General features: G+C 41.1%; 1 protein-coding gene across 3 annotated transcripts in view; it reads right to left on the bottom strand.

Moving 5' to 3' along the window:
- tanc1b (tetratricopeptide repeat, ankyrin repeat and coiled-coil containing 1b) overlaps nt 1-15,501 on the bottom strand; it is a 127,982-nt gene that overhangs the window by 81,494 nt on the left and 30,987 nt on the right. For all 3 annotated transcript variants that reach the window (XM_050048129.1, XM_050048128.1, XM_050048127.1), the window contains exon 3: nt 8,527-8,718. In XM_050048129.1, coding sequence (XP_049904086.1) covers nt 8,527-8,718 — 192 coding nt within the window. The remainder of the gene's footprint in view (nt 1-8,526; nt 8,719-15,501) is intronic.

Genomic DNA, 15,501 nt, shown 5'->3' on the forward strand with positions numbered 1-15,501 from the left:
AACTGGTCATACATGCTCACCTCTTTTCCTAATCAAGGCGTTCAGGAAGTTTTTATTGGGGGGTAAATCATCCACAGAGGTCTCTTTCTCTCGAAAACAAACAGACGTGGTGATTTAAACTTGCAAAAACACTAAATAAGGCAGTTTCACATTTTAAAAAATCCATGTTTTTCTGACAGTGCTTGTCGCAGAGGGGCTGCTAATCATGATGGCCAACGCAAAAATGCAAAAACTGGAGCCAGTGTTTGGTTTGTCAGATGATCATACACTAAAGAAAATGTACTTATTAGGTTACATTTAATTTCTGCCACATTTATTCCCTTTAATCTTACACTCTGGACCTTTAAGTCTCAGTATTCCAAATGATGAACTTCACTATTCAGTTGTAACATACCCTGACTCAATATGCACTGTATGAGGGGACCTAAAAAAGATGATAAGATCAGTCCATCAAAGAGTAAATATGAATAATGTGTATCTATGCAAATACACGGTAAATGTGGGACGAAAAGCAAGCAAATAAAAGGTCACGGATGAGATTGGTTAAAGAAGAGAAAACAGAGAGGAGAGTATCCCTAAGGTAAACTGCAGCCAGGCGAGCTGTGACTGCAGAGGACTCTTTACTCCCCAGTATTCACTGTGAGATTCAGGAATCCATGACCAGCGAGCCATCACTCAGCAGGCACATGCACACATGCAGACACATACCAAACAGTGGAATACCTACGACCAACAACTTACAACGTCCAGTCAATGCCAGTGAAAGAGAGGATTGTTCGTGGCCATAGGAAGTGATCAAGGAGTTTTCCCAGCATTCTTCAAGATGGACTCTGACTTCTTCACATTTCAACTTTTCAATAAGACAGTGTGCACTCTTTGTGCGGCAAAAGGGAAATGAAAGCTGTCTCACAACAGCCCTCTTTATGTTCCAAAATGTCATTCTTCAACTCAGAAGTGAAAAATAATTTATTAAATGAGACAGGGATTCTGAGTGCTACACATCAAACTCAGTTACATGTGTTATTTATTTAATGTATGGCGAGCATAAAATATACTTGGTCTGGGGCTGCGTAATTAAATGAATAATTATCTCGATCATGATTTTGGCTCAGCAGAAGATGACCATGATCGACTGCAAACTGATTTTTAAAATGTGTGTTATCCACTGATTCCTTAACTAACGGCCAGTCACCAGGGGGTGATCAGGGTGTTTTGGCATTACTTTAGGGACAGTTGTAATGCTGCTGTGCGCACCAGTTATATAGACCAGGGAGCAGACGGGAAAAACAAAAATCAAATGTCTGGAGCAGAAGGCAAAGAGCCAGTCCCTCGAAACAGATCATCATCCATGTTTGAAAGTATTTCGGATTTAAGGCATGTGATCGAATACATGATGGCCAAGAAATAACGTTGCTAATGTTAGCCACTAAAGTCCTGTCCTTGTCCAGCGTCAACTCAGACATCTATAACAATGTTGTACAGCGCATAACCGCATCCAGGAATGAAGCATAACGTGATATGTAATTCTGATTTCAATAGTGATTAACATAATCATGATCATCATTTTAGCCATAATTATGTGCAGCCATAACTTGGTCTTGTCAATAGATGTACCAAGCATTTAACCTTTCCACCATAATGGTTGCAAAACAGCTGAGAAAGTATTACAGGCTTTGGTGCTTTGTGAACTTCAGATACAAATGCTAATTTGTGATTCATTCCCTATTCACAGCTTGACATTTCACCAATGTCCTCTCCTGCTTAATGAAATTTCTGAACTGTGGCACAATAAAAGCCTTGTGAACTTTTTCAAACACTACATGTCTAACAGTCATGACTAATCGCACACATGCTGTCACACAGGCTAGTATTAATTCAAGTCTCACTGTGGACATGGTCATACATTTTTAAAAGGTAACAACAACAATTCAAGCAATGTGAAGTAAGCCACAATTTTTTTCCTTTACCCGACCATTTACAATCTAGTACGATACATAACTACATCATATGAGCATCCTGACTCTACACACTGACTGAAGAAGCAATGCTGGTCTCTTAGGCAGGAGGTGACTTGGGATTCCACTGCAGATGAAAAAGGGGATTGCATGCGATAAGGAGCCAAAGCCGGAGTGTAGCGAAGTGCAGTGAAGTGGAGAACTGGATAGAACTTTTCACTGGGTGCTCATCAGAGGAACCTTTCAAAGGGTTCTTGCAGCATCACAAGGTCTTTTACAGCTCGGCTCACAGAAAGGCATCAATATTCCCGCAGGGCTGTCTGGTTACTGTCAATACCCCAGAGTTGACTTCAGGAGAGAGAGCTCACCTCAAAGGGGCTACAACTGGCTTTGAAGAGAGTTACTATCCTCTTGACAGAACTGCAAGATAAATTGCACTCATCTGGCGAGATGAAGAATGCTAGTGGATGAATGCTGATTCATGCAAGATAATGTAATAATCTGACTTATCAATGATTTGGCAAGACAATTGCAAAGCTACAGAGAAATTAGTTATAGTTAAAAGCAATTATTTCATTTTGAATCCTATGACACAAGCCTCTGTTAGAAGAGGTGGTTTAAGTGTAAGCAGACACTGTCCTTGAACTTGTACACGCTGTTAATGACTGCTCTTTAACTATGAGGCTTAGTGAAAACACACAAATCCATGGAGAACTCCTCAAGTGTTCCACCAAATGACTTTTCTGTGTTGTTTTATGTGGTCTGCTGTGTTAATACCCTCTAAAGCTTTAACCCCTGCTCAAAAAAAAACCCCTCAAAGAACACAGACATAAAACAAAATGGCTATGGTACTTAATAACCACAACAAAAACACACAGTAAAACTGCACAATGGCTTAAACAGCTAACCGCCACTCCTACACAGCATTCAGTGTGCTCTGGGTGAACAGTAGGGCTACTGCTGCCACTGAACAAAGATAAAAAGGAGACGGGCCCAAAAAAAAAAAAAAAAAAAAAAAGGGTAATGGCATCAGACCACTGTAAGTGAAAAGTAGTTACCTGATCAGCGAACACATACACACACACACACACACAGGCCCTGTTTACACCTGGTATTAACGTGTCCTGGAAGATCGGATCACAAGTTTACAGCTCAAAGTACATGTGAGAATGCACCAAATGCGTCATAAATGCATCTTGAGATCTGACTGCTCAGACCACATTTGGAGGTGGCCTGAGCAGCATGTGGCCACATTCTTTCAGCAGTGTGTACGCTAATGTCTTTTGGGCCATAGTGAAGGACTGCCTACTCAACTGACATCTTTCTGCTGGTGTAGTTACATGGGCACAGAGCTGAAAGACCGTCTGGTGCCACTCTCCACCCATTTAACCGTCAGTTTAACACCTGCCCGGTTAGCACGAGCTGAAAACACAGCAATTGTTCAACGGTCCCAAAAAACTCACCGCCACCGAAACGCCACAAATCTGTCAAAGTTATTGATAACCTAACAATTCTGTAATGTTAGCCGTGTAATGCTAACAGTTCGTCCTTTCACAGTGTGTGCGGCCAGGTGGACTCTCACTAAGTGTCCCCAGCATAGAGCTCACACTCCTGCAGCAGTAAGCCCTTGTCTCGTGATTTGAGAGAGAGAGCGACAAAGAAAGAGACGGAGCAAGGCAAGGAGGGGCCGCGAATCAATATGCCGAATACTCACAATTAAATAAGATTTTACTCATTTTAAATGAATGAATAGTGAAGAATGTTATGTGTGCATATAACATGACAACCTCCCGCCCGTTAAACAACAACACTGATGACAAACAACAAAACATTCTGTCTTTGCAAATGGAAATAATGTATGAGTTTATTTGCATACAGAGCAGGGAAGTAAGATCTGATCAAAGATGGTCATTCAAGACTCAGTTGGAGACTCATTCTAATACAAAGTGTGAACAGACAGACATAGAGCTGTCTGTGATCGGATCACCCAATACGCATGATAAAACCAGGTGTAAACAGGCTCAAACACACAGCCAGATCTGACAAGCCAAAATCTGTGGGGTCGTTACAAGCTGCAGAGAATTTTTTCAGGTTGGCCTGTTGGCTCTAAGTATCCAAACACGGCAGGATTTTACCAGATTAAAGAGCACCAACAGGGTCACCACCCTGCCTGGATGACAGGAAAAAGTTCCTAAAGCATTTCCAGATTCCTTGATAGGGAGATCATGGCAGAATAGTGAACTGTGCTCTCTGGTGGTGATTTGCAGACCTGCTTAGCTGATCCACAAATGTATCAGCCTCTGAAACCCCGAAAGCCAAAGCCCCCATCAAAGAAAAATCCACTTAACTAATTTCATTATACACAACAGCCTACCAGAGACCATTCCACATGTGGCCTCATTGCGGATACACCAATTAAAATGATACATTGCCCATGACAGCAATAAATTAATAGGAATTGCTGTTTTATGATCCCTTGCAGGCTGGCAGGGAGGCAAAGCATGGGGCTAACAGTTTTGTCATGTGACTACAGAAAGGTCACGCTGCTAATGTAACTACAGTGGCAGCACCAGCAGCACCTCCTTATCCACCACCTCATATTTCAGAGATGCATTATGGTTGTATATGTTTTGTGGCTGTATAATTATGGAGGGGTTTCCGAAGTGCAAATTTAACAGCTGCAAAAGTGTCATCTTTACACACATGCAACTCAACTAAGCAGTGCAACCTTGAAGACAACACATGCTTTAAATCCCCCAATGGCACAGTAACCTGTTACAACCAGAGGAGGTCACTGTGTAGATACCCAGGAGACTGACAGAGGTGGAGTGCAGAGAGTTTCTAACCTTTAAAAAAAAAACAACAACCTGAAAACCTCATTTACCGTGTTATCAACTACATTCTCCCCACTTAAGATTGAGGTTCAAGTTTTTCAATGCCTGATCTTTGACCTGCACTGTATCGGGGCAAGATGGGTCTATTCAGGCCACATTCTTGCAGTAAATATCCCTCTGTGGGCCTTCAGGGTGCCTGTAAACTATTAAGACTATAAAGCCTAGGTGCTGCTCAACACATGTCAGGGTGCAGTGTTTCATGGTTAAGCTCAGGGCTTAGCTGATCAAAGCTGTGGCACTCAACGCCACCAGGACTTTGCGGCTCAGGCATCCGTCACACTCCTAATTAACTCAGTGTTTCTCTGTTGTCCCCTGTGAAGTTTTCGTGAAAATAACAACCACCAAGTCTGAGCCTCCCAAACTGCGATAGATTATCCAATGTGTCAGGAAATGAAGCCAAACCGCAAAATGCTTTCTGAATCTGTGAAACCACTTCCCCCTCAAAGACATCAGTGATGGCTGGATGGGATGGAGAACAAATGGATGTGTGAAAGAATGCATTGATGGATTTACTGTATGTCTAAATAAATGAGGGCAGTTTGACTTGAGTAACAAATTGAACTGGTTAACAGAGCCTGACTAGGGCTGGTATGTATAAACTTTTAGGAAATGTTTTTAAAGGAATACTTCACCCACAAATTGACCATTTGTATATCAGTTAGTCATGCCGTGCTACCTTGAACTTGTGAAGAAAACTGGGAACCATGTTTAAAAGCAAAACTATAACAAAATTTGTGTTTACAAACTCTCACACGACTCAAAGAATAATCCAAGTTTAATTCATTCAGTCATACACTCATGCATTTTCATTAAACCTTACTATTTTAAACTGAACTGAAAGGCTGTCTTTGAAGCCAAATTAAGCAAAATGCACGTTTGGAAATTACTGAGCATATGACTGCATAAATGATACAGATGTTTTGGTTTAGTTTTGCCAATGTTAAATGTAGTCCCCAATCAATCAATCACTAAATCAATATGATGTTTCCCCTCAAGGCATGCGAGAACAACAACGTTTTCTTCATGAGTTCAGGGTAACATGGCATGACTAACTGATTTACAAGCGCTCAATTTGTGGGTAAAGTATTCCTTCAAGAATATTTTTAAGCTTTGACTTCACAGTCAAATATATCCTTGCAAAACTCTAAACACAGGCTTATTATATAAATGAGCTTATTACATATTTCAGTTTAATGAATGCATGATTCTGTTGAAATTGTACCAATAATTCAATTTTTCCTTCTAGCTATCCAGTGTAATTCAAAAATGAACCAATCACACTGACGATTTTGCAGAACATCTGCATAACAGCAATGAATTGCCTTACGCTCATTTGAGCAGAGATGAGTCTTAAATTGAGTGCACTAACTGAACTACATTGCTTCTACAGCTCAGCAAGAGGAGAAAATGCAACATTACAACCCATGTTGTTTTCGTCGCAGAGCTGAGACATTTCCTGCAGTATGTGTTTATTAACTGGAGGTGTGAACTCTCCCCCCACGGGTTTTCACAGTTACCTGTGAGGACAGTGGAAGAGAGCCTACCAACCATCCCCCACCCCTCTCTTTCTGGTTGTCCTCCATAACATCCTATCTTGTCAGTCCATTTTCCGCCCTTTTTTCATGCCTCAGAGCACCCCAAGTGGGAATATGCCTTTAATGAGTGTTCCCCTTTCCCTGTCCCCAGGGTCCTTTTCACCTTCACAAACCCAGCCTCTTCACTCTCTTCATCTCTCGCTCCCTCTTGTCCCTCCCTTCATGTCTGTAAATGTACATTTCATCAACACTCTCTTTGATGGGTTTAAAACGGTCATCACAAATCCTGTATCACCTAAGGTAGGTGGATGGATTGTTTGAACTAGAACTAGGGGGTGGGCGAATAAAAAACTACTTGGCTTTCATAAACTCAATTTGTCTTTGTTTTACCTCTTTTTTTTTATAAACTATGGACTAAGCATACTCAAGCTTTTTTTCTTATCTGCCTTTCCACTGAACATTTGCATAATGTACTGCATCGCAATTTCAGGCCTCAAAGTCCAATATTAGGTTTTGAATTATGTGACGAGAATTGTGGAAAATCGGGTTTTAGAAGTAAAACACTGAAGCGAACACAATATCTCCATCCTAATCTGGAGCTGAAAGGAAGCCAATTTAAAACAAACTAGAATGATGTGAAACACAACAAATCTGAAAAGTGAGTAGAGCAACTGGATGACAAATTCCTAACAAAGATGTGAACTTGAACAACACAAGTTTGCGTAAGGATTAAACCATACTACCCGCTTCCCATCAACTCATCTTTACACTAAACAGATCAAAGCTGTAACCACTCTAAACAAAAGCGAGATAGCCCACAGATGAGTGCCACATGTGAGTGGGGCCACATTGACCACTTAAAGGATTTCTCTCCCCTTTGCCAAGTCTCCGGAATACAAAGACTCAGGTTGAGACAAGTTCAGCTACAAAAAGTATCCCCTGCTTTGAAGCACCCCACAGCTGCTGACAAGCATGTTCTCAACATGGTGGATTGAAGGAGCCTCGGAGGACTGACAATTAGATCCAGTGTAAACACACGCCCATTACCAGCAAGTATAGTGTAAACATATGGTGCGGTTGTAGAGACTTCTACATCAACACGAAGTGTTCAAATACAAGGATGAAGTGACAAAAGCCCCTTTTACACTGCGTGTTCAAGGTGGGAATGTCGCACTGTTACCCCACCTTACAGTTCTGTATAAAAGGTACAATCAAGGAATGGGGGGCAGAGTTGTCTCAACTTTAAGCCCGCAACGAGGCAGCAACAGTGCCGAATCGATATCTGTGTAAAAAGGGCAGCCGGAAGGATGGGACAAGTGTGACTTTTTGACAACACGTGAAGTGTGCAACCCACAGCCAGAAGATTTAAAAAGCAGCTAGCAGAGCAGCTAACACAAAGATGAAGAACAGCAACTGGCAATGTCTGAAAACTGGGGATAACAATAAGGTCCAGAACCTCTTTACCCTCGGAGCAAAGGATGAGATCAACCGCCATACATACTTGTTATTGCCTTAAAGGCCTGCCCGACGCACATGTTATATGTCACACCAGAGGCTGAAGCTGTTGTGTTGCACGTCATGCCTCTTTTGCTTCCAAAACACAGGCATGCTGTCTAAAATCACACACTGGGGAGGCATGATGCCTGCATTGTTTGTCTCTGTGTAAAAAAGCTGGTGTGATTAAGGGTCTTCATTGGCGGGATCTCTGTGTCAAAAGGGTCAAAAACAAACCAGTCTGAGCTCACAGTCTAACTGCTGAGATCCAGAACAGTCTAGCTATCATTATTACTTCATCCCCCGTCTCCTTTATACATTTCTTTTTCCAAGAGCGACAATTAGTCAGAATAGTTTGACGTGTTTCAGAGAGGTTTAAGTTAAAAGCTGCAGCTGCACTGTTTTAAGACAGAGAGGGACTGTCATTCCTGGAGCACTATCAGATGTTCAACTATCCTACAAATGCAACTGAAAGTAGACAGGATTTGTACAGAACGCCCATAGAGACAAATGTCTCTCTCCCATTATGAGACTGAAATAGAGTTAAAAGACCTGGAACAACCCAAATCCTTGCAGCATATTTAGCTTACAGCAACAACTTCAGAAATTATATATATAGAAAAGCTCAAAAATAGTTACAACCCATACCTGGTGATCTCTTGCTAGGCCGTAAGGGCATCATATAGGACTGTCGTGGCAGGAGAGGTGAGGATGGAAGGGACATGGACACTCCCTTGGCAAGGCTTAATCTGAAAACTTCATCTTGGACATTGGGGTGACTGCTGCCAGGCGCCTGGGGCTGAGCATTTCCCTCAGGTGGGAATCTTCTTTGGACATCACCTGTTGAGGAGAACCACAAGGTTGTTAGAGATTTTACAAACAGCTTTGGTATTACCTCACGTCATGACAGAGGAGAGATTTTGCTACCTATTTAAGTATGAACTGACCTTGAGTAATACAAAAATAACACCTATGTTAGCTTATCTTTTTCTGTTACTGTACTTGCTGAGCAGAGTTTGCAGTGCTCAAGAAAAGTGAAGCTCTGTGGACTTCTAAACCTATTTATACCAAAGTGCTATTGTGGTACAACACTATTAAAACTCTTGAGAATTATGCAACAAAGTACTGATGTGTGTTAAATGGATGAACTACACACTAATCAGCATTGTGTATGAGTTCACAATGCTGACTATGCAGGACTTTGAGGCCTCTCCACTGTTTAAGAACCTAGTAAGGAGAGATACACTACAGAAAAATGACACTGTCAGGATGTGCTCAAGGAAACGAAATCAGCCCCCAGAGTCCACTGCCTCGACACTTTTTCCAGTCGCCTAGAAACTCCATGAGCCCAGCGAGAACTGTGGGAGGGGCTTTTGTAGTCCTGTGCCCTAAAGGATGACTTATGTTTCATAAATATCCAAAGGACGGTTTAAGTGAGAAATTATGTTTAGGATGTATTAAGTTATTTACTATGTAAAAAAAAATCTAATTTTTAAGGATTTTAGTTTTATACAGAGGAGACCTGCAAAAGCTTTTTGTTAAGATAAATAAAAATGACCAAACTGACCCTGAAGCTGACCCAAGTGAAACAATGTACCACACTATTTACTTTTACTGCCATCCTGAGTCTGAACACCAGGAATGTAAAACCTCAGAGGAAACGCTGGCAACCCTTTTTTTGCTGCAGAAAGCAGGATGCCACTTTTGAGTATATATAAAAACAGACATATCATAGCTATCTGGGGATACAGTTTGATCCCAAAGCTTTTCGGTAGCAAAGACAAAGAGTTGTCTCTAATTTAATGACACATTTTTCAGTACATCAAATGAGTTCTCAGAGATTTCTCACAACTAATAACTTTCCACATCAATACGGGTGTTCAGTTGACTGTTATGCAACTATGTTACACAGGCAGGTGCAATGAGATTGCAGAGAAATCAGCTTACACAGCAGGGATAATGGAGGATTTCAGCATATGGTAGAGTGGTCTCGTTGAGATTTCCTATAATGATTTGAACAAAATTAAAATATTGAACATGCATCTAGTTTCTCCTGTTTCAATGGAACTAAGTTTTCGAGGATATCAGTCCAGATAACTCAAATTACAATGCTACACTCACATGATATACTCCACACAGTGTAACATGTATTCAATGCACCTTTTGCAATAAGGTTTCCTATTGAAGCTGTCATTACACGGCCCACTTTTTTTCTTCTTACTGTAGCTGTTAGTTCACAGCCCTGTTTGCAAACACTGCTGCATCTGCCACTGCCAAGTCTACCGCCATCATTCCCCACTTTGCTGAGCTTTGTGTATGCCTGCAGGGGTTGATGAAGAGCCTAATAGATACCAAATATTAACTCAGTTCATACTCTGTATTCACATAACTTTTTTCCCAAGTGAGTTGGCTGACTGACGTATGATTACAGGAGTTAAAATTTCCTTGCATGTGAAAAAATATCTGCCTATTCTGATGGGAAGGGCATTCTGTCAGAAACATTTTTGACCACCCACATATTGCAGTATGGGTTTGCTGTCAAAAGTTCGTTTTAAGGTGGAAACAAGTTATACTCGGACCTGAGCACAAATAAATTACAGCACAGTTTAAGATAAATGTTGACACTAAGATAGTGTCAGAATGCTGTGCCAGAAAAAATGTGAGATTACGTCTCTTCATCGGTTGTTAAGGCCACACACATGGGAGAGGTGGGAAAAAGGCAGCGGAGGCCAGGATCCTGGAAAACACAGGGCCACATAATATGTATTTAAACCCAGGGTCATGGGCCAGCGAGCATTTTCTCATGCCACCGGGGCACATGAGAAGGACATCCAATTAGTGGAGTAAATAAGGCTGTGTCATTGACCACTGAGATAAGATAACACAAACACAACTCAACACACTGGCTGGATGTTCCTTGCTGAGTATATGTAGTAACTACTGTACAGGACAAAAATCCATCATCAAACTCATACAGTGAAGTCAATCATTCACAGGCAGATGTTACTCATCTTCATTTTGTCTCTATCCATATTCTTTTTCTCTGTCTCTGTGTAGGACAAGGAGAATGTTGATCAATCCCAAAACAAGCACCCCCCTTACCATGGGCTCATCGATGTCTAACATAACGCTTATTTTGATGACTGGATTACACTGGCACAAAAAAATAAAACACAAGCATTAAAAATGATTTTATTTTGATATTTCTTGCAATCATATGTATGTGTCAATAACAAACTTCTGAGTTTTTGACGCTGACAGTTAAATATTTTCTTTTTTTTTCCAGTTTCAAAATTCTGTCGCAGCAATTTCCATATAATCTGCATACTAAAGAGAGGGCCCTCTCCAAGCCTGGCATCACCACAGATCTAACATACGGATATGTCCTCCATGAGTCTGCCTGGAACTCCCAAACAGCAAGAATATTGAGTCAGTTTCTCTGTCCCACTGGTTTTTAACATAGAACCAGGCTCTTTGAAGGTCTAATGTGTCAGATTTAGTTGCATCTAGCAGTGAGGTTGCAGACTGCAACCAACTGAAACTTCTCCTGTGTGCCAAGGGTGTAGAAGAACTATGGTGACCTACGCAAAGAAAAACAAACGTCTCGATCTAGTGCCAGTGTTTGGTTTGTCTGTTCTGGGCTAATGCAGACTTAGTGGAAGAGACCCGCTCTGTATGTAGATATAAACGACTCATTATAATGCAACAAAAACACAATGATTCTTAGTTTCAGGTGATTATACACTATTGAAATTCAATTTCTGCTAATATTTACCCCTATGCAGGTTTGGCGGAGGTCCATTAGAACAAGAGCTAATGTTAGCTAATGTCAGCTATCATAGCTAACATCTATGTGAGAAACAACAATGGAGAGATACAGACATGCGTGCAGTTTGGAAGTTCCAGGTAAACTCATTAGCGCCATTGCCTTGCTGTCAAAGAACTCATTCTTTGCGGTCAAGCCAGACGCTGTTTGGATATAGATGTCTATCTGTCTATCTGTGCAGTTCCGGTACTGGTGCATGGATGAAGAAAGACTCTATATACAATGAAAGCGACATCATATAAAGACATCGTATATCAACTAAGGCTTGTTGAGAAATTGAAAAAACTGTCAGCGTTAACAAAAATGATACTGACAGTGATATGAAGAAAAATATCAGAAGATAATAACTGAAAATCACATCAAAATGCAAAAAAAAAAAAAAATATATATATATCCAAATGAAATAATTTTAAATGCCTGTGTTTTTTTTTTCCTGTGGATTTTTTTCCCCAGTGCCAAGGCTTCTTTTTTCAATGCCACAACTAATTTTCGATACCAAAACTTGCTATTCTGTGTTTTGTATTGTTGTTTTTCTGTTTGTACTTTCTGTCATGTAAAATGGTAAAATGGCAATTTTGTCAATAAAAATATCTTTACAAAAAAAAAAATGTGAGTGGCTAGAATGCAGGAAAAGTGACCAAGGAAATATGAACTCAAAGTCCAACATGTTTCAATCAACTCTGAGCATCTTGAGATACCATGCGCAAAAACTGTTTCAAGGTGCTGCGTCAACCTAAGCTTTTAAGGCTCTGGCTCCTTTTTCCTTCTCCTGAGTACAGTTATAAACCCACATAGGTGCAAACAACTGTTCTGCTCCTTGTTGAGTAATGTCTAAAACACCAGCCTTATGATAAGTGTGGGAAGGCACAAGACATCTACATTTCATGCTGCCTCTAATCTGTATGAAAGTGGGGGTAAAAGAATACTTTGTTGTTTCCCATGGAAAAACACTACAATGTAATTTTAATCTCAAAGAATTCAAAACAGAAAAACCTGTTCGGCTGGTCACAGTAGTGTGCAATACAATCCAGATGTCCAGGAATCTGGTGGCTTACAATATAAGACAGGAGACTTCTCTTATGGTGTCACTGTGCCCTACACTTAATCATCTGTACTTTCAGGGCAGCTATATTTCACTTTCTCTGCTGTCAAACTTGCATCCAGGACTAGATATTCCCCACATTTTTCTGTCTCACCTACTGTTTTCCTCTCAGAAATGGTTCCCCACAGTCTCAACAGATGACTTCGCTCAAGACTTCCAAATGACTTAACCTGGCTACTAGTTTGCTCAGAGGAGTCCAAGCCCTAGATGGAAAAAACAGGTTTTGCTTTACTGAGAACCAAACCTGAATGGAAAGACCATTCTAGCCATGGAGCCGGCTAACGGCAAAGTAATCTTTTCTGCGGCATCAAAGTTGCCCACTCATCATGGCCACAAATTAAAATGTATGAATTATCAACCTCAAGATAACATGTAATACCTAACTAATAATACAGACCATACGTCAGCAGATCCAGCTAAATCAAAACTGCAGATGTGGTGAACCACAGCAATGACAATTAGCTCTGGTTCTGTTTTCAGGACTGTGCTGCTTGGGAAGACTTCAGCAGATTAGCTCTGACGCCTGTCTGCAGCCAGAGGTTTGTAGAAATCACTGAAGACTCTACAACAAGAGGCAAGCTACTATTAGCATCCTGCTTCTCTCCTCTGGGAAATGATGTTGTTGGGCTGCCAAGCTAATCAGAAACAGAGACCCATTTTCTCCACGCCTCTGCCTCGCCACGGGGGACACAAAGCTGTTCAGTGTTTTAAAGGGCTGCTAAACAAAGAAGAATGCCAGAGACAGGAAGCAGAAAGGTTGCAAAGACACCTCTGCATGCCTACAGACATGGAAAAACCTGTGAATGACCCAAAGGTCACTTAGTCAAGGCCAGGACTTGCCGCCACCCTGACCTGAGTGGGACCAATTGCATCCGAAATGATACTGACACTTGTGAGGATCCTTTGGGAAGACTGTGTGCATCTGACTGCAGGTTAGATATGCAGATATCTGTGGAAGATATGATACTGGGGAATCTTTCTCTCTGTGGTAAGCATTCAACACAAGTCAACCATGAACCATGAACCACAACATCCTGGTTCATGTCAGCCAGGGATCTTTATTGCATGCCATTTCTTGTCTCTCCCTCCCATCATTTTCTGTCATCTCTCTACTGTGACCAAGTGGCAACCTTGGGGGCTAAAAAATGAAGCCAGCATGGAAGTCCCAAAAATTGGAATTCCCCTACTGGCCAACTGAAGCTGGCTCCAAGAGCAAGTCAATCCCCGTGAACATCCATATTAAAATGCCCAGCTTTACAGCAGAAACAAACATGTTTACAGCCTGGTACAAAAAAGGTCTTGGTCTCTATAGCTAACTTTCCCATACATGACAACTCACTGTGCTGTCCATTGACAATTTGCTACCACAGCGACTACGTTGGTTGGGTAACTTAACCATGGCAAAACACCAGATTAAGAGAGTATAGATGAAGCCATCTCTGTCGTTATATCAGCGCATTTCCAAAAATTAACTGATGATTGATAGTTTGGCTGTACTAAAAACCCTATAAATGGTTGTATATTTAGTTTTACCAGTAAGTACATTTGGTTTTTATGTTTTTATGCCTGTTTTTTTTGCTAGCGAAAATGAGCATTAGCATTATAACTTTACATGCACCTTGCTAACCCAGCTAGCAGCTAGCATTATGATTATCTCCACCCTCTGGTCCAAATATGATCACTTCTGGCTCCAAAAATCCAAGATGGCAACGGCCAAAGTGCCAAACTCAAAGCTTCAAAATGGGAGTCCAAAAACCAGTGGGTGATGTTGTGGTGGCTACGTCCATTATTATATACAGTCTATGACTATGACTCTTGAATACTTAAAAAATTATAATAATAATGATATAATTTAATAAGACATACACAGTATCTGCAAAATGAACATGTTAAAGCGGCTATGTGTGGGGCTTAAAGATTTTTATTTAACTGCAATTAATATACTGGGAGGAGGAAAAAAAGCTTTTGAAATGCTACCCTTGTGCCTTGTCAAACTAGTCTTTACCAATTCCTTGACAGCAGCCCTAACTCTATATTTATGTGCAACCTGACATTTAAAGAATAAATTTAAGATATCAAATGGAATTGGTATTATTTTTGATTCTGTGGTGGGAATGATAACCTGACGCCCTTTTGTAGGAGAAACACTCCACCACTATACTTACTTTTTACGAAACTAGCAGTATCATAAGGCCACATTGGGTAACTGCAAGCTGCCAGCGGAGTGTTCACTTGCTGCAGTCACAGCAGGTCGTGGCTGATACAGGTTTTAGCCATACTGCATGCTAAAGAGATTATGACAAAGTTGTAATTTTGGTAGTTGGTTCTGAAAACAAGAGGCGCCACATAAAAGCTGGCCGTCCAAGTGCTGGTGAATAGGCAGCAGTGTGTCACGGTGACTGCTCTGCCATCTGACCGACATTTTATAACGCAGAGGGACACAAGGACAGAAACTCGCCAGTGCTATTTCAGTTTCTTTCCTAAACCCCGGTTGGGGCAAGGCCTGCAATTTCAGCCCCTGCTGTGGTCAAGGAAATCAACCCTTTCTAATTATACAGTGCTGCCCCAAGATGATGTAAAAATGATTACAGTCCCTTGCATGCTCTTTCCCCCCTCATCAAAGTGAAGGGCCAGAGCCCACGAGGACATGCCCAACCCATAAAAACGGTTCAATATTATTTCAAGACATTGATTT

This window comes from Epinephelus moara, chromosome 7, assembly GCF_006386435.1.
Source record: "Epinephelus moara isolate mb chromosome 7, YSFRI_EMoa_1.0, whole genome shotgun sequence".
In the NCBI taxonomy this organism is placed as follows: domain Eukaryota; kingdom Metazoa; phylum Chordata; class Actinopteri; order Perciformes; family Serranidae; genus Epinephelus; species Epinephelus moara.